This window comes from Podarcis cretensis (genome assembly GCF_951804945.1).
Source record: "Podarcis cretensis genome assembly, chromosome: 3".
Classification (NCBI taxonomy): Eukaryota; Metazoa; Chordata; class Lepidosauria; order Squamata; family Lacertidae; genus Podarcis; species Podarcis cretensis.
This window is the reverse complement of record NC_137172.1, coordinates 117528638-117547649: the sequence shown is the minus strand read 5'-3', so window position 1 is coordinate 117547649 and position 19012 is coordinate 117528638. Positions and strand designations below refer to the sequence as shown.

General features: G+C 47.1%; 1 protein-coding gene across 3 annotated transcripts in view; it reads left to right on the top strand.

Moving 5' to 3' along the window:
- Positions 1 to 2941: 2941 nt before the first annotated feature.
- Positions 2942 to 19012, top strand: part of LOC307212492 (phosphatidylinositol 3,4,5-trisphosphate 3-phosphatase TPTE2-like) — a 29235-nt gene continuing 13164 nt past the window's right edge. The window contains exons 1-9 of one of the 3 annotated variants that reach the window (XM_079969926.1): positions 2942 to 3177; positions 7099 to 7192; positions 9482 to 9556; positions 10271 to 10318; positions 11709 to 11870; positions 13296 to 13415; positions 15059 to 15158; positions 16232 to 16295; positions 18204 to 18268. In XM_079969926.1, coding sequence (XP_079826052.1) covers positions 7143 to 7192; positions 9482 to 9556; positions 10271 to 10318; positions 11709 to 11870; positions 13296 to 13415; positions 15059 to 15158; positions 16232 to 16295; positions 18204 to 18268 — 684 coding nt within the window. In that variant the 5' untranslated portion in view covers positions 2942 to 3177; positions 7099 to 7142. Of the gene's footprint in view, positions 3178 to 3430; positions 3564 to 7098; positions 7193 to 9478; positions 9557 to 10270; positions 10319 to 11708; positions 11871 to 13295; positions 13416 to 15058; positions 15159 to 16231; positions 16296 to 18203; positions 18269 to 19012 lie in introns of those variants that run through there. The other 2 variants (XM_079969924.1, XM_079969925.1) reach the window with 2 other exon arrangements.

Sequence of the window (19012 nt, the reverse complement as noted above, 5' to 3'; positions counted from 1 at the left end):
AGGTAAAGGTACCCCTGCCTGTACGGGCCAGTCTTGACAGACTCTGGGGTTGTGCGCCCATCTCACTTAAGAGGCCAGGGGCCAGCGCTGTCCGGAGACACTTCCGGGTCACGTGGCCAGCGTGACATCGCTGCTCTGGCGAGCCAGAGCCGCACACGGAAACGCCGTTTACCTTCCCGCTGGTAAGCGGTCCCTATTTATCTACTTGCACCCAGAGGTGCTTTCGAACTGCTAGGTTGGCAGGCGCTGGGACCGAGCAGCGGGAGCGCACCCCGCCGCAGGGATTCGAACCGCCGACCTTTCGATCGGCAAGTCTTAGACGCTGAGGCTTTAACCCACAGCGCCACCTGCGTCCCCCTCAGAGAGAACTGCTTCAAAGCAAATAGAGAAATACTAATATCATTTGACTTATCGTGGCTAATACACGAAACTGCTGATAATGCACACCCAAAATCTGATCGGAGAAATTGGGGGGGGGGGGACGACGACACACAAACACAAATGATTGAGTACTTAAGAGCATCTTTCCATACCCTCCAACCTTTCTCCGATGAAAATAGGGACATCCCAAGGAAAAGCGGGACAAATCACAAACCAGGACAGCTTCTGTAAATCCAAGACTGCCCCTGGAAAACGGGAACACTTGGAGGGTCTGTTTTCCTACACAGTAGTAACTGTGGCTCCCAGCCTGTGTGTGTGTGTTTATGCAAATATGCACGGGGTGTGTGTGTACCAAACTGGGTCTTTGGCCCAGGTAAAAGAAAGCCTAATTTCACCCCTGGTTCCACCAATTCTGGTTTTGCCACGCCTGCTGAGTTTTAAAAGGGGCGACGCTGAGACTAAAGAGGAGGAAGCTGTCAGGCAGTAAATACATAAGTAAAAAGCCAAGCAGGTGGAAGTTGGCTGAGACAAGACGGCTGGAGCATATTACAGTGAACCCGGCCCAACTGCACTGCCTGCCAATCAAGTTTCCAGGCCCAATTCAAAGTGCTGGTTTTGACCTATAAAGCCTTAAACAGCTCAGGATCGCAATACCTCAAACGTCTGGGTTGTATATACAGTGTTGTATATACCTCGGGATAAGAACTTAATTCGTTCCGGAGGTCCGTTCTTAACCTGAAACTGTTCTTAACCTGAGGTACCCCTTTAGCTAATGGGGCCTCCCACTGCCATGCAATTTCTGTTCTCATTCTGAAGCAAAGTTCTTAACCCGAAGTACTATTTCTGGGTTAGGGGAGTCTGTAACCTGAAGCATCTGTAACCTGAAGCGTCTGTAACCGGAGGCACCACTGTATGTGCAAGCAAACCATCTATCATAAAGACCCTTCAGTCTTGTCTTAACTCTGCCTCTTTTCCAAAAGGAAACAGACGCTGGATAAGCGCACCTGGAACCCTGGGAATCTGGCAGGGAGACTGGATTGGCGTGCAAAAACAATGGCAACTACAGACAACCAGGGTTTCCCCAAAACTGGGTTTCCAGCTGTTTTTTGGACTCCAATTCCCATCATCCCTGACCGCTGGTCCTGCTAGCTAGGGATGATGGGAGTCGTAGTCCAACTGTAGCACCCTGCTTGTGGTTAACGCTTAGCTGGAATGAAATATTCAACGCAGCAATAGAGAAATTAAAATAATAATTTATTTGTCAGACAAATAAATATGAGGCACAGTGGTATATGGTTACCAAGCTCTGGCCTGGCCTCCTGCCATTCTGGCCAGCACTTATATTTCCTTAATCCAGCCCCCTTGCTCCTCCTGTGGCTGCCTCTGTCCAATCAGCCTGGTTGAAATTCCTATTGGCTGTTTGCTAGAACCAATCACAAAAGATACACCATTTCCTCTTGTCCTTTTATGGGAAACAAAAAGCTATATATTCTTCTATCTATAAATGACAAATAAGTAGTAATATATCTTACATGTGTCTCAACAAGGAACCTTAATTACCAGCTCACCTCGCCCTATTGCCCTCCAAAACAGATGGTTAATCTTAAATTTTTATCTTAAACAGATGTCAAGGATCTTAAGTTCACATCATCATTGAAAGATCTCCTTCTCTTGAAGGTCTTTTAAACAAAGGCCTGACAACCATATGTGTGCTCTAATGTTTCCTGCTTGGCAGGGGGGGCTGGGCTGGTGGCTGATGGCCCCTGTGATCTCTTCCAACTATATGAAATAAGAATCTAGCATAAGGATTTAACATTTCTTAGCTTCTAATTCCTTTGCATAATTACATTTAAGCCAATATATTTAATACATAACATGGATAGCTTTTTAAAAGGAAAAGAAATCTTAAAAAGATCTCAGTTTAAGAAAGAAACAACTTTAGAAAAAGACTTCCCAAAATACTCTCTTCCTTTCTGCCAGCTAGATGCTTTTCCATTGCTCTTGACCTTTGAACCTTAGGAAAATATGGCTCAAGTTTAATGGGAGGCACACGGTTTTATTTTACTATTTACCCACTCTTAATTATGTTTTTCTCTGCTTTTTTATCTTCTGTAATATGTAGGGTCAGTGTAACCTTGGCTGTCAGCCTGTAATTCCCTTTTTACGACTTTGAGAATTGTTTTCTGCTATAAATCAGGGGGCCCCCTTGTCCAGGAGAATAAACATCTTGCCAAGGTTCTTAGGCAGCTGGTCTTCTGCCTGGCATGAAACATTTGAAGATCTTTAAGCTCATTTTAAAATACAGGCCCTGATCAAGCCTCAATAAAAATGCAGGCTATGATTAGATGCCTCACAACAACAGCTGGAGACCCAAGTTTGAGAAAGCCTGATCTACAGGGCCGCAGGCTTTGCTCCAGGCGACCAGGAGGCCCCTTCCAAAGCGCTGCGCCCTTTTGCAATGCGGACGCGGCAGCAGCAGCCCCGGGGATAATGGTGGCCTTTCCGTGGCCCTGGCAACGGCGTTCCAGGGCCAGGCAGGCTGGAACCAGGCGCGGTTGACTGCGCCCCCCGCCGGCTGACCGGCCGCGCCCGCGCCGCCGCCCCGGCCCCATAAATCAGGCGCGAATCTGGATCAGGTGGAGTCTCCGCCAGGCCGGCATGAAGCTGCGCTTGGCAACGCCCGGCTCTCCCCGCCGCCGCCGCCGCCGCCGGTCGCTCGGCGGGTTTCCTTTAGCCCTGAGGCGACGGGCAGGGAGCCTTTAGCGTTGCGCCGGAGAGACGCGCGGGAGGCGAGAGGTGAGGCGACGCGCCCAAGTGGCCTCTCCAAAAGTGGCCTCTCTTTGCGCCTTGGTTTTGCGCACGTGCGCTTGGAGGATAGCCGAGGGATTTCTCCCCGGCGGCTGAAAGAGGGGCTTTTCTCCCCCCCGCGCTTTCTTTTCCCCCAGTTCTAGGTCACTCGACCCACAATAGGACTCCTTTAGTTTCCTTGCCACACGCGCTCTGGCAACTTTTCAGGCGTGCGTAAAAACGCGGAAAGCATTTTCTCTCCCTTCCCCGGTCCCATTTCCTTTTCCCTCCCTCTCCCAACCACCTACCTGCTTGTCACGAGTTTCGACCCCCCCCCCCCGTCCCCCGTCCTTGGAAGGGTTTCATTTTTGGAGCTGAGCTTGTCCCCTGCGGAGGTAAATGGCTTATTGCTCTGCTTCGACCCGGGGGGGGTGGGGTGAGGGGTGGGATGGGAAAGCAAACCAAACCTGCGTTAACTATGCAGAGGCAGAATTGACCAGGTGGGGGGAGAAGCCCCTGTCGTGACTTTCAGGCGTTTGGAAGCACGGACAGCCCACCCCCACCCCCCCAAAAAAAACACCTTGTGAAAATGATCCCTTCGCGAGGGCAAGGAGTAATCGGGGTGGAGATGGACCGAAAGTCCAAATGAAATGATTTCTTGAAGGGGGAGGATATACGAATAAATGGCTGGTTCTCACAAAGACATGGGTAGGAGAATGACGACCCACAAGGTTGCAGTTTTTCCTCTGTCCTGAGTGGGTTTTAGGGGAGCCTTGACAAAGCAAACGTTGGCATGGAAGGGAAGAGTCTTAACTTGGGTCTGTGTTCATGTGCAAAATCTATCACGATTGTCATTAAGGGGGGGGGGGGGACTCCCCTAAAAAGCTTTGAACACTATGAACTACTACAGCCACCTGTATGCAAGTCGGTGCAAACATGGCAAGCTTCTCTGCTGCAGTTCAGTACTTTATTTAGCAAAGTTGCAAGGGCGGTGAGCATAGGTTCTGGTCTGAAATATTAAGAGTGAAAGGCGCTGTAAGATTGTTGTAAAAGCCAGTAGTCTTCAATTAGACATGGGACCCACATTTAACCCAAGTGCCCAGTTGAAGACTCGTTTTTTTAAAAGAACAATAACAACAAATCAAATATTTGTATCAGTGGCGTAACGTGGGTTGTCAGCACCTGGGGCAAGGCAAGTAATTTGCGCCCCCTAACCCGTGGATTTGCGCTCCCTAACCCATGGATTTGCGCCCCCTAACCCTAACCCCCAGATGTTGCGCCCGGTGCGGCCGGGCCCCCCCCCCGCACCCCTCACGCTACGCCACTGATTTGTATGCTGTTGCAACCCACCTTGGATCGGGCTGTGACATAGTAGTGGTCCCACACCCACCAGTTGAAGACCCAGTTCATGTCAGCTTATTCTCTCATCACATCCTGCCTACCTGCTACAGGGATAAGACAGTTCCCTATACTGCAGGGATTCTTGAAAATGTAAGCCTAACCTGCAGTTGTGGGGAGAGAAGCAGTGGTGGTTGTAAGCTACTCTTTCAGCTTTAGATATGCCCAGGGCTGCAATACTTTCCAAAGGTTGTTGGAGCCTGACCTGCAGTATTCAGTGTCCACTACATTGCAGGGCTGCTGTAAGTTACGGTACTCTCTTCCAGCAACAGCCCCATCCAGCAATTTGGGGATAGTAGACTGCTTTTGCTTTGTAATTTGCTTTAGCAGGTTGGTTTTTTAGAAATAGTGTATTAGGATTTTCTGTTGCATCATTGGTAATTCCAATTCGGAATTACCGAGTTTCTCTCCCCCTTCCCAACAACCCTAAATTTGCCCTTATATTTTTTGGGGTGGGGTATATGGACTCACTTGCCCCCAACTACAGCTTGTTATTTTTCATTTGGCTTTCTCCTGTGAGATCCAGGAAGTGACCTGCCCAGAATGAGGTGGTTATTATTATTTTAAATAATATATATATATATGCATATTTGCATGTGTTTCTGCTCTCCTGTTTCAGCCACTCCACTCTATCTGCCTCTCTCAACCAGTTATCTGTTACTCCTCCCAACTCAGCCAGCTAACATTCTGTGCCATTGAGTTATGTTTGGGGCTTTCTTTCCCCCCAAATATATTTTGTGCATCTGCAAACTTTGAAGTTAACTCTTTTATGCATGGCTCCATACATCTCCTGTGGCTTTGGCTCTGGTTCTGCAAGCACAAGAAGACAGAAATTGTTGTACGGAATATGCAGTCTTCACACACTGGGAGATGTTCTCAAGACTACTGAATGCAGATCATGTGTCTTGCTGTAACAGTGCAGTCTCCTTTTATTGGTTTGGACAAAACTTAAGGCTGCAGGTCCTGTGCATACCTAAGCTGAATACACATTACCATTTACTCTGCTCCCAGTGTGCTCCCACTGCTGGCTTTTGAATACAGTTACACAATGTTACTCCTGGTTTAGAGCTACCCAGTGGTTTAGGGGTTCCCAACCTAGTGTCATTGTGCCCACAAAGGCTTTCACAGGTGCCCCAAAGATTTCATTTAAACAAAGGGGGCGGGGAGTAAGTATCTAGCCCTCCTAGAAAGTTATGCGGCGAAACGTACAAATGCCGTCTAAGCACACATTTCTGTACTGGTTTGTTGGTTGGAGAACTGCAACACCAAATAGGGAGAAGTGTGAACTTCAAAGGGCCGCTGTGTTTCTCTCCCAACCCTAATTCCAAGTAAACTTGAGCAGGATTTAGCTGCAAGGGACTTTCTTATTCTTTCCAACATTTGTTGAAAGAAGTGTTCTTGTACTCTTTATGCACAGGTTGGGAATTGCTTGAATGAAACATGAATACCTTTGTGTATGAACCCCACTCCTTCCAGATATCTAGTGCTTGAACCCTTCTAGTGCATAATATAAACTTGAACCCTTCTCCCTTACATACTTGTATCGGGGAGGAATCTAGGCTGGAACTCTGACATTCTAGTTTTCTATATGCAGAGAATCCTTTTTGTATGGAGGGTTATTAAATCCCCAGAGCATTCCCCCTGCCCCCATTGCTTGAAGCGATGCGGTCAAGGCACAGACTGACCAGGTCAGGAGGCTTGGCTGACATTAAGCAAACCACTGCTTCCTGGGTCTCAGCCTCATTGCTTGCATTGTGATGGTCATGAGTTTGACCTGCTTTGCAGGGATGATGTGTGAGTTGGTGAGCAAATGTATACGAAGCTCTTTGATCCAATTCATAATGTGTTGTGTGAATCCTGTTATTCTGCAGAATAAGGCTCTGTGGAGCGAAGTGTAGTGCAGTTCAGGCTGTGTGCACTGTCCTGTTTACTCTGCGTCCTCTATGCTTCCACTTCTGGTTTGTGAAGCCTCGTACACTGCACAACATTAGCTGCAATCCACATCTGTTCTGTAGCTTCTTGAGAAATACTGCATTTTGATGAATTCCACCCCACCCCCAACCAGCTTTGATCTGATTTTAAAATATAAGTAAGACTTAACCCCCCAGGCACTGTGGTCTAAACCACTGAGCCTTGGGCTTGCCGATCAGAAGGTCGGCGGTTTGAATCCCTGCGACGGGGTGAGCTCCCATTGTTTGGTCCCAGCTCCTGCCAGCCTAGCAGTTCGAAAGCACGTCAAAGTGCAAGCAGATAAATAGGTACCGCTCCAGCGGGAAGGTAACTGGAGTTTCCATGCGCTGCTCTGGTTCGCCAGAAGTGGCTTAGGCATGCTGGCCACATGACCCAGAAAAACTGTCTGCGGACAAATGCTGGCTCCCTTGGCCAGTAAAGCAAGATGAGCGCCGCAACCCCAGAGTCGTTTACGACTGGACTTAACCGTCAGGGGTCCCTTTACCTTTACCTAAATGGGGTTAGGGTTTCAGCCTGGTGTATATAAAGCAACTTCTGGGGTATCCTATTTTGCCCCAACAGGGAAACCATCTGTTTTGTTTTGCTCCGAAAACCACAAGAGAAAAATGGAAATCGAAAGAGATGGACAACATGTGGTGGCCCATGACACTCCAGTGTGAGTTATCCTGAATGGGATATAATGGGGAGGGTTTGCTGGTCAGTAGAAGTGAGTGTGTTTTCTGTGCAGAAACCAGAAAATCCTGGGTTAAGACCCTGAAGTGTGTCTAGTGACTCTGTATCATAGTGTGAGAACACAAATAGATCCTTCAACCCTTTTATGTGGTTCATGAAGTTTATAAATCACAACTCTTAAATCCGTCCACTTAAGTCTTTTCTGCTGTTGACCTTATTTTTCCCCTGTTGGTGCTCTAACAGCACTGTCCTTACTTCTCCATATTTAAAAGTAAGTCCCACCCGAGTAATCCCTTTCAGGATTGCAGCCCAAATCTTCTTCCAACGACCCTAATTTGGTGGCGTTGCTATTGCTCTTAAGGTGACTGACGAGAACTGCATGCTGGTATCCTAAAAGTCTGTCCAACCTCTTAGCTCTGGTGCTTACCACGCTAAGGGAAGATGTGCAGCCAGAGACCCAAACAGCAGAACTTGCTCCATCTTGAATCACCAGGTGGGGAAGATAAAGAACACCAGCCTGCCTTTGGCTGACAAAAGCTATCTTGTACCAAGAACCACCTGGAAACTCTCAGAACCTTCTGTTTTGATGAATCTTGAGGGGAAGGGAAACTCCTGTATGCTGGCAGTTTACTTGGCTTTGCATACTATTCCATTTGTGATAACACTTGCCTACCTTGCACACAGGACACGGGTGGCGCTGTGCGTTAAACCACAGAGCCTAGGACTTGCCAATCAGAAGGTCGGTGGTTCGAATCCCCACGACGGGGTGAACTCCCGTTGCTTGGTCCCTGCTCCTGCCAACCTAGCATTTCAAAAGCACGTCAAAGTGCAAGTAGATAAATAGGTACCGCTCCGGCGGGAAGGTAAACCTTGCACACAAGTGGGCACCTGGGCAGAGCAACCAGTGTTAGAAACTCAGATATATAAGCTAGTTGCCAAATGGCTCCTTAAGCCAAGTTTGCAGTCACCAAAATTTCTGGGCAAGGCAGAAAAAGTCTTATTTTTCAGATGATGAACTGACTGTGATTGATTCTCAGTCAAACATCTGGCTAGTTTAGATGACGACCTTGAGCTAGGTTAAGAACTTGGAAAAGTTGAAGAGGAAAAGGCACTTGACCCAGGTGCAGTCCACATATACGTTGGCCTATTCCTAACTCTTTTTCTTAATGGGGACATGGACCATTCATAATGTAGAGATATTCTTCACAGCTGTGAGCAGGTCAGTGAAGTGGGGTACGGGAAGGGCAAGCGACAACAATTAACTACAACGTCGTTCACTGCTCTTGCTCAGGCTGCACAGAAATGACATCTTGGTTCCTGAAATTTATTCTGATGGTGCAGATAAAATATAACTGAGAGAATTCTACATAATGCGGTACTAGTGTGCGAAAAAGGGACGTGGGTGGCGCTGTGGGTTAAACCACAGAGCCTAGGACTTGCTGATGAGAAGGTCGGCGGTTCGAATCCCCACGACGGGGTGAGCTCCTGTTGCTCGGTCCCAGCTCCTGCCAACCTAGCAGTTCGAAAGCACGTCAAAGTGCAAGTAGATAAATAGGTACCTCTCCGGCGGGAAGGGAAATGGTGTTTCCGTGTGCTGCTCTGGTTCGCCAGAAGCGGCTTAGTCATGCTGGCCACATGACCCGGAAGCTGTATGCCGACTCCCTCGGCCAATAAAGCGAGATGAGCGCCACAACCCCAGAGTCGGTCACGACTGGACCTAATGGTCAGGGATCCCTTTACCTTTACCTTTTTAGTGTGTGAAAACAGTCAAGGGATCCCCAGGCACCCACCTTCAGATGGTGGTGATGTCAGGCACCATCCTGATGCCCAGACATCTTCACTTGGTCGCAAGTGGCCGATAGCCAGGTACAAAATGCGCCTGGTGAATTTCGAACACTGAGGGCAGTGTGTGGTTGCGGCAGAAGTCACACGCTGCAGAAGGCTGGTCTCCACAAATGCCCTCTCTGCGCATGCTTCTTGCTATTGCTGACCTTGATCTGCTGCTTCCAGTGCTTGAAGTCTCGTGAGAAAAGAGATGGGTGTGAAGTGGTGGTAGCCTCTCACTCAGTAAAAATGAGAATCTGACACAACTGCTTTCCATTAAGCTTTCACCGCAGGCTGGTACAAGCTCACTGCTGAAATCCGTTAACTTTCAGGGAGGAGGTGAGCTTGTTGACTGCTTGTTAACCCCCATCACTTTAGCTCTTATTTCTTGTCGCAAGAAGGAATTCTGCTAATATATCTGCTTCCCCAATTAATTCCATGGCAGAAGTCGGATCAGGGAGATTGAAATGGATCTTGACGATGGTGCTGATAAGGAGGAAGCTGAATCAGACTCTTCTACAGAGTGAGTTGAACTTTGAGAAAATGTGCCAGACAAGTAGGAGTGCTGAAATGACAGTATTCGTTTTGCCAGCTCCGACTGTGGTCCTCACAAAACTTAACAGTATCCTATATAGCAGAGGTTTCTACCTTTTTTTCCTGCCCAATGACCGCATGGCGTCCAGTTTGCACCCCTGTGGTTTGTGATGTTGGTCGCAATCCATATCTGTCCTTGAGAAATATGCTGCATTCTGATGTGTTTTCCCCTAGCCAGCTTAGATCCAAATTGAGAAAAGGAATGACCTAGTTGCAGTTTAAGCCAGTAATGGGATCGCAGCCTAGAACCAGGAGCCCTGGAAAAGCAGTGTTTTTAAAAATGAAAAGCTTTGAATGCAGTAGGTATACAGGTGTCCATAATGACCACAATCATATGGCTGAACTACAGAAATTGCTGACTTTAACAGCTATAAAAATAGCTGCCACTACTTACGGACTTGAGAAGGGCTTTTTTGTTGCATTGCAATTAAACGTTTGCTTGTGTTTTATATGCCTCTGCTTTATGTATATGATTTATGTTTTATTGGCATTGTTTTACAATGAAGGGCAGGATAGAAATATTTCGGGTGAAGTACCTTTTTGCTTGGAAGGCTTGATTTCTTCAGTTACTATTTCTTTGAAACCCTGATCATAGTCCTAATAATAGTAATAATAATAATTTCCCTTTCTCCCCCTGAACCAGCCTAATAAAGAAAAAAGTCTCTCAGTTTGTGATGTCTTTTGGATTCAGGTAAGTATTACTACAACATGAACATCAGTGAAGCATGGGAAGGCAATTGTAGATTGTGTGGCTATTCCCTCCCCCCCCACAGGTGGAATAAATGAAGACAACGGACACAGAGTTTTAGGTTAATGGGCGAAAAATGGCCACAACTTTATTGATTACAGGAAAGAAGGGTATTGGCTTTAGGCATTGGCCCTAACCGACTATCCGGTCTGACCGGGAAGGGTTAAACACCAACAGGGGGAGCCACCCGAGATGCATATCCCTGGGCGCTCCCCAAGGGGTTACCGCTCGGGGGCGCGCTTTAGGCCCTAGCCTCCGTAGGTTTCGGACGAGGCGTCGCCCCTCGGAGTCCTTTAACGAACTACCCTTCAAGCATTGGGGGAGGTGATGGCGTTCCTCCCCCCCAACCTCATCTGCATGATAATACCCCGGCCAATGCCTACCGCCAAAACCGAGGGAGTTGTGACGATTTGCTACGAGGTAGGCGAAAAAACCAAGTGGCTCACAAAACCAGCCAATTAGCCAAATGGAAAAACTCCTACCAGGCCCCTTGCGGCGACCAGCCGAAGCCCATAGCAAGGTCAGTGGCAAAACCTAAAGGGCGGGTGGGTGGGAAACTGCGTCGTCTCCAGGGAAGAAAGGGGGTGAGCCAGGGGCTGCCCTGACCTTAAGTGGCCCTAGGAAGGCCCGCCCCTGCCGCCAGCCAATTGGCTGGCGCCACAGGGTATGCTAATTGGGTGAATCCCTGTCTCCTGCGAGGCTGACGCCAGCCTCGCAGAGTGTGGGCGGGGTCGTGATCCCACAACCCCCCCTCCTCCTGAAGGTCGGAAGGGGCATTGGCAAACTTGATACCTTACAGCTTTCTACTTGCAGAATTGCAAACATGGAAATTGCTCTCGTTTAAGGAAAGCAAGTTTGATTCATTCGTTCTCCCAGCCAACCAACTTTCGGTGGCTTAAGCATAATTTCTAAGCACATCAAACGCTTGCAATATGGAATGTTTCCAACTGAGTAACATTTGCCCAAATCTGTATTGCACACAAGTCTGCTTCCTGGTTGTACAACACATAACGGGATATCAGTTTTCTGGAAACCTGAGATCAGCCAAGATACTTGCATTAGTAAGTTGCTTTGCTCTGTGTTACAGCTGCAAATTGGTTGCCACACCTTTCTGCCTGCTGAACACATGGACCAAAGCTGAATTGGTGGACAAAGATTGCCCCTGCAGTTCTTTACTGTGTTAAATAGGTCTTCATAAAAGCATATTTGTCTATCCCTTTTCCAGGAGTAATATTTGCACTACAACGAAGGAAAATTTTATTTATTTCCATTTGCATGATTCTTGAAGTGACCGTTTTCCTTCTTTTCTTCCCCATCCCTTCGCTTGTTTTAGGCTTTTTGGAATTGTGCTTATTTTTGTGGACATCTCACTTGTGATTCTGTCCCTAATGATTGCTCACAAATACCACTCTCTTGATGTCATGATTGGAAATATCTCTCTGGCCATAGCATTCTTCTTCCTCTTTGATGTTCTCCTGCGAGTGTCCATTGAAGGGTAAGAGCAAGAATCATTGTAAATCTGTGCTGCTGTGAAACCGTTGTTTTCTTAGCTGCATAAGTTTTCATTGAATAAGGCATTGACCTTGCATTCAGAGGTCTAGCAGAGAGTAAAGTTCCCCATAAAAACCCCTTGCAGCAGTATTCTTACTGCATCTGGAATAGGGAGAAAGGCTTAAAAAATGTTCTTTAGGAAACGGGAAAAACAAGTGAAGCCTGTTGTGCTGACTGCTCCTGTTCAGAATTCCACCACCTCTTTTCAAGATATTATGTTCTATTCTCTCTCTCTCTCTCTCTCTCTCTCTCTCTCTCTCACACACACACACACACACACACACACACCTGATTCAGTCCCCTTCCCCCCATTTTTTTTCTTCCCCAGCAGTCAATATTCTGTAGCCACTGAGCATGCTCATTCCTAATTAATTGGTCATGGGTAGTGGGGTGTTTTTTTCTTTTGAGAGAGTGGAGGTTTGCCCCCTTAGGTTTTTTTCCCTTTAAGAATTTTCGCACTTCTGGAAACATCCCTCCCCAAAGCTTACGGATTCCTTCTCTTGTTTCTTAGCCTCATTTTGTCTACGCCGGGGCGGACTTTGTTAATCTTTTGTAATACAGTGCCCTGTGTGAGGCCAATATTTTGTGCCCCCAAATTATGGGCCTGCTCAATTTTGCACCCCCTCAGCTTGGCGCACTGTGCAAAGGAACCACCCGCACCGGCCGAAATCCTGCGCTGTCAGAATGCAGTATCTGAGTTGGCTGTTAGTGTGCATAGTTGAGCTGTTCTTTTTGGTGCCCTACCCCCAATGTGATACGCACCCGTGGTATGGCTCGTTCAGTCTCATATGGCTCATATTGGCATTTTCTCGTAACTCTTGTGTACAGGCCCAGTTCTGGGAATGAGCAGACCTTGCTTTATCCCAGCCTTTCTGGGATAGGGGGCACATTTGGAATTTGCTGTGCATGACACTCACAAAATGGCTGTGTGGCACAACATAAAATGGCCGTCACATCTAAAAAAGCAGGAAAAGGCAAGGCCACTGAGTGTGTTCAGTGTAGGAGAGGCTGAACCAGTACAAACGGGAACAGGAAGACCGAACAGTCTTGTGTGCATTGTGCATTAATCGCAGAGACCTTATGCAGTCGCCATAAGAGGCTCTGGAGGGCACACTGGTGCCCATGGGTGCCCTGTTGCTAACCCCTGCAGGTGGCCTCCGCTGAACAGCGCTTTCCAGGACTAACCGTGGTTTATACGCTGCAGCATGATACTTGGAGCAATGTCTCCTTGCAAAATTGACTTCTTAAGCCCCTGCGTATGCTAAATGTTGAATAATCATAGGTGGCCTACAAGGTACTTGTCGAAGTGAGCTGCTGCTGCTAAATCATTGTTGCTAGTTGTCTTTTGCAGATCCCTTTTTCATTTCAGCTTCGAAAAGTACTTTGAATCCAAGCTAAATATTCTGGATGCTATCATTGTCGGGGTCACGCTGCTGATCGATTTTGTGTATGCCGTCTCTGACTTCAGTGGAATAAGCCTCATTCCAAGGCAAGGAGAGTGCAGAATCTTCTTCCTTCTCTCCCTCCTCCCTCCTTCCTTTCACAGATGTCCGTTTTTCATCTGTGGTGATGAAGGCAAAATGCAAACAAGCATCTGGGTAATTTGGCTTTTAAAAGTGCTGGATGTTGAGTGGGGTTGCTAATGTAATCAGATCTTTTGGTGAAGGGCGGTATAGAAATTTAACAAATAAATATAAATTTTAAAACATTGCCCCCTAACAGGCACCTTGTGATCACATCCAACCTTTGGGCCTCTCCAGCTTCGTTTCTGTCTCTTATTTGTGTTCAAAACCTCATCATGCAATTTATTTGTTTCATTAAATTTATAATACCTCCCTTCAACAGGGGATCACAGGGCATTTTGCAGTGTAAGAGTGGTTCTTTTTTGTTTAATGTTATATCATTATGTTTTAAACCATAAAAGCTTTAAAAAATAACCACAAAACAGTCCCTGTATTTCAGTTGCTTTTCTCTTTCCCTTGTCCATCATGTTGTCCTCATTTGGTTAGATTTAGTGTACTGTGCTTTTTAACTGGTTATCTATCCACTGATATCTTGTCAATATTCTAGCTCTTTGAATGACTGATCTCCTAACAGCACTCAGCACCCTTCAAGTGTTTTCAGTATATGGTGTGGATTATTTATCTGCACCTAAACATCAGGTAGGGACATGGGTGGTGCTGTGGGTTAAACCACAGAGCCTAGGACTTGCTGATCAGAAGGTTGGCGGTTCGAATCCCCCCAGTGGGTTGAGCTCCTGTTGTTCGGTCCCAGCTCCTGCCAACCTAGCAATCTGAAAGCACGTCAAAGTGCAAGTAGATAAATAGGTACTACTCCAGTGGGAAGGTAAACGGCATTTCCGTGCGCTGCTCTGGTTCGCCAGAAGCGGCTTAGTCCTGCTGGCCACATGACCTGGAAGCTGTACGCCGGCTCCCTCGGCTAATAAAGTGAGATGAGCACCGCAACCCCAGAGTCGGTCACGACTGGACCTAATGGTCAGGGGTCCCTTTACCTTTTTAAACAACATCAGGTGCTCTTTATTTATGATAAGATCTGGTCACAGAGGCTTAGCATACTGATAACTCTGTGCAGTTTGCAAGGACTGACCTGGCATGGCTACGAACACCTCCATGTAGAAAGAATCTTGAAGCTGGAGCTATGCTGTGCATTGTAAAGGTAAAGGTAAAGGTACCCCTGCCCGTACGGGCCAGTCTTGACAGACTCTGGGGTTGTGCGCCCATCTCACTTAAGAGGCCAGGGGCCAGCGCTGTCCGGAGACACTTCCGGGTCACGTGGCCAGCGTGACATCACTGCTCTGGCGAGCCAGAGCCGCACACGGAAACGCCGTTTACCTTCCCGCTGGTAAGCGGTCCCTATTTATCTACTTGCACCCGGAGGTGCTTTCGAACTGCTAGGTTGACAGGCGCTGGGACCGAGCAGCGGGAGCGCACCCCGCCGCAGGGATTCGAACCGCCGACCTTTCGATCGGCAAGTCCTAGGCGCTGAGGCTTTAACCCACAGCGCCACCTGCGTCCCCCTATGCTGTGCATTGTAGACAGACATAAACATGTCTCCTCTTGCGAGCTTTTCATATTGTTACGCTGACCACTTTTTTCTCTCCCTTTTCACCAGAGCGGTTATTATTTTTCGTATCCTGAGGGTTATAATTCTGATACGAATATTTCGACTGGCATCGGAGAAGGAACGACTGGAAAAGCTCACAAGGAGGATAGTAAGCAACACGGGGCCTTGTCAACTACGGGAGCGAGACACAAGGTCTTTCTCCCTGGGGAAAGGCACATGTAGTTATCTTGGCTGCTTGCCTTTCTGCGCCTGTTTCTGTTTGACTTTTTTATATTACAGCCATACCTCGTGTTGTGTTTGCTTCAGGCTGAGCATTTTCAGGTTGCGCTCTGCAGCGACCCGGAAGTACAGTGGTGCCTCGCAAGACGAAAAGAATCCGTTCCGCGAGTCTCTTCGTCTAGAGGTTTTTTCGTCTTGCGAAGCAAGCCCATTGACGGCTTAGCGGATTAGCGCTATTAGCGGTTTAGCGGCTTTTAGCGGCTTAGCGGATAAGCGGCTTAGCGGCTTAGAAAAAGGGGGGGAGGGAAAAAAACCTGCAGGAACTCGCAAGACATTTTCGTCTTGCGAAGCAAGCCCATAGGGAAATTCGTTTTGCGAAGCACCTCCAAAACGGAAAACTCTTTCGTCTAGCGAGTTTTCCATCTTGCGAGGCATTCGTCTTGCGGGGCACCACTGTACTGGAAACAGTTACTTCCGGGTTTCGCTGCTTGCACACCAGCAGACGCTCAAACTGATGTCACGCGCATGCGCAGAAGTGACGAATCACGACACTCGCACGCGCAGACGCGGGTTGCATTCTGCTCATGTTGCGAACAGGGCTCCGGAACGGATCCCATTCGCAACCAGAGGTACCACTGTCCAAGAGTTTGTATTGCACTTTAGTAGACATCCCCAATATGTTTTACATAAACAAATCAATATCAACATTAAAATATCTAATTGTTGCATTTCTATTTTAAGTTGACTTGAAGGACTCTAATTAATAGGCAGTATAGAAATGCTTTAAAAATGTAGAACAATCAAGATCAGTCATACCTGCATGATTCAGAGTGCAGATATTCAGATTTCTCGCCTTATATTTAAGACTTTGGTTGCTGTTCTTTCTTTTTTTTTTTAAGCCGTTATGGGCAGCCTTGGAAATAGTGACATCTGTCAGACTAAACTAGCCTATTTGTTTCCCAACTTCCCTCTTTAATTTCCTTCTATGTGTGTTGCTGGCAGGTATCAGAAAACAAAAGGCGTTACACAAAAGATGGCTTTGATCTGGACCTCACGTATGTCACTGGTGTGTATAGTAACTTGGTGAAAGGGAAGAAGTTGATCATTATGAACTTTTCTCATGGGAGCTTGGAGAGATCCGGGCAGCCAAGAATTGTGAAAGAAAACTTAAGTGCGTGTCTGCCACTGCCTCCTTTTTCTCTTGTCCTCCCCTGGCCTTGCTTCTGGGGCAGCTACTAACTGGGGAGACATGGCAATGCATGACCTTTGCTTGGTTATCGCTTCTCTGAAGGAAGTGAATAAGTGTCTAGGCAGATGGTCCTGGGCAGTTAAAGTCTAACCACATACAGCCAAGGCACTCAGAGGCACGTAAACGCTGCTTTTGCCACTCTGCCAATGGAACAGGCTTTGACCTTGTGGTCATACGAGTTGCGCTCACACCTCTCCACTTTTGCATCTTGGAATTACTGTATTTTTCGCTCCATAAGATGCACTTTTCCCCCTCCTAAAAAGTAAGGGGAAATGTGTGTGCGTCTTATGGAGCAAATGCAGATGGAAGCCTCTGCTCAGTGCTCCCTTTAAAGAGCCACGCAGAGCATGTGTGCGGCTCTTGGGGGCTTTTCCCCAGGGAAAAGCCTGCAAGCGCCACACACATGCTCCATGCGGCTCGTGAAAGGGAGCGCTGAGCAGAACCTGGGATGCATACAGGCTCTGCTCAGCGCTCCCTTTAAATAACATTTTTTTTCTGGCATTCCCCCTCCAAAAACTAGGTGAGTCTTATGGTCAGGTGCGTCTTCTGGAGCAAAAAATATGGTAGCTCTTGATTGCTGATCTAAATGACAAGACAGACTTGCGGTGCTAACACCCACAGTAGAGACTTTGCTTAAATGTGAAATGGTGCTGTGGACCAGTGGTCCTGGCAGAGGCTAGAGTGCTGGTCCAACAGGAGTGAAACAAAGCATTCACTGCTGTCACATGGTAGACTGCTTACCCTAATGTCTAGGTCTTGTGTGTGCAGGCTGTGGGTTCCGATTCCGCTCTGCTGGGCCATGGGCAAAGAGGAAGGGGGTTCCGTGTACAAGGAGCCAACACTGAAAAGGCATAGCAGAACCTGTCTTTCTCCATCAGTGGAGAACCTTAAACCTGTTTAAATGTATATACTTCCATCTTTGTGCCTCTCTGTTGTCTAAGGGGCTTAAGGCACCTAGGTAGGAATTCAAACAGGTGGGCTTAATTCCCCCATGCTGTCCTTCACCACCACACAAATCAGCCCCACTAGGACTGTTTTTGAAGGGACGTGGGTGGCGCTGTGGGTTAAACCACAGAGCCTAGGACTTGCCGATCAGAAGGTCGGCGGTTCGAATCCCCGCAATGGGGTGAGCTCCCGTTGCTCGGTCCCTGCTCCTGCCAACGTAGCAGTTCGAAAGCACGTCAAAGTGCAAGTAGATAAATAGGTACCACTGTGGCGGGAAGGTAAACGGCGTTTCCATGCGCTGCTCTGGTTCGCCAGAAGCGGCTTAGTCATGCTGGTCACATGACCCAGAAGCTGTACGCTGGCTCCCACGGCCAATAAAGCGAGATGAGCGCCGCAACCCCAGAGTCGGTCACTACTGGACCTAAGGGTGAGGAGTCCCTTTACCTTTACTTTAGGACTGTTTTTGGCCCTTCAGGTTATAAGAGTTGGATAAAATTCTTACACGACTGTGTGCACAAATGGTCCATGCTATTTTACGCTATTTTAAAGTTGGATTTAAAGGGGGAAATTGAGATAGCACAGAAGAAGCTTCTTAGTTTGTCTTACTTGCAAAAGTCTAGTTGTTCATGAGGATGAACGCCTGAGCTGTCAGAAGTCTGAAGTCTAATCTCTGTGAAAACAAATACTTTGAACTGAAATACTGCAAGTTATAAACCAGCAAATGTGTTGTGGTCTCATTAGACTTATTACAGCCTTAATGTGTGTGTTTTTATATCTCAGCCCGTGTTATAGCAATGTCCTTTCCATCTTCTGGGAAGCAGTCTTGGTACAGGAATCCTATAAAGGTAGCGTAAATTCTGAAAGTCTGTGCAATTAGTTCTCACTGTATAAATATGGCATATTGCTTTTTTAATTGATACGGTTTTTTGTTTTTTATTCCACACTTGTAATTTAAGAGAAATTATGCCCTTTCTTCAAGTTCCTGCATTGAGGGGTTGATAACATGATAATTTACTTAGATCTTGATTGCTGTAATTGACTTAGAAACTAGATAAACAACTAAAATATTTACTTAATTGGTGGCGATTTGTTTTCCTTCCTTTCCTTGCCAGATCTAATGTCTTCCCTGACATTGTTCTTGATTTTTTCTCTATGATCAGAGGGTCAGAGTTATGATTTGTTTTGGGCCTTCAAAAATGGGTGTGCTATGTCTTAGAATTATCAGCCAATAAGCTGCAGGCGTTAAACATTTTCTTCTCCACTACACCTTTTTAAGGGCAACTCAAAAGTCTGGTCGCATCCACACCATCCATTTAAACACACACATGGCTTCCCACAAATAATCCTGGGAACTGTAGTGAAGGGTGCTGGGAATTGTGGCTCTTTGAGGGGTTAACTATTGCAGTTCCTAGCGTTCTTTGGGGGAAGTGTTGAGTGCTTTGAACATGTTTAAATGTATGGTGTAGAGGTGACAGTAGACTTAAATTTTGCCTAGATGTCTACCAAAGCCAGTCTTCCTCAACATGGTGCTGTCCATAGGATGTTTGGGCTACATCTCTGAATATTGACCATGTTGGCATGGCTTATGG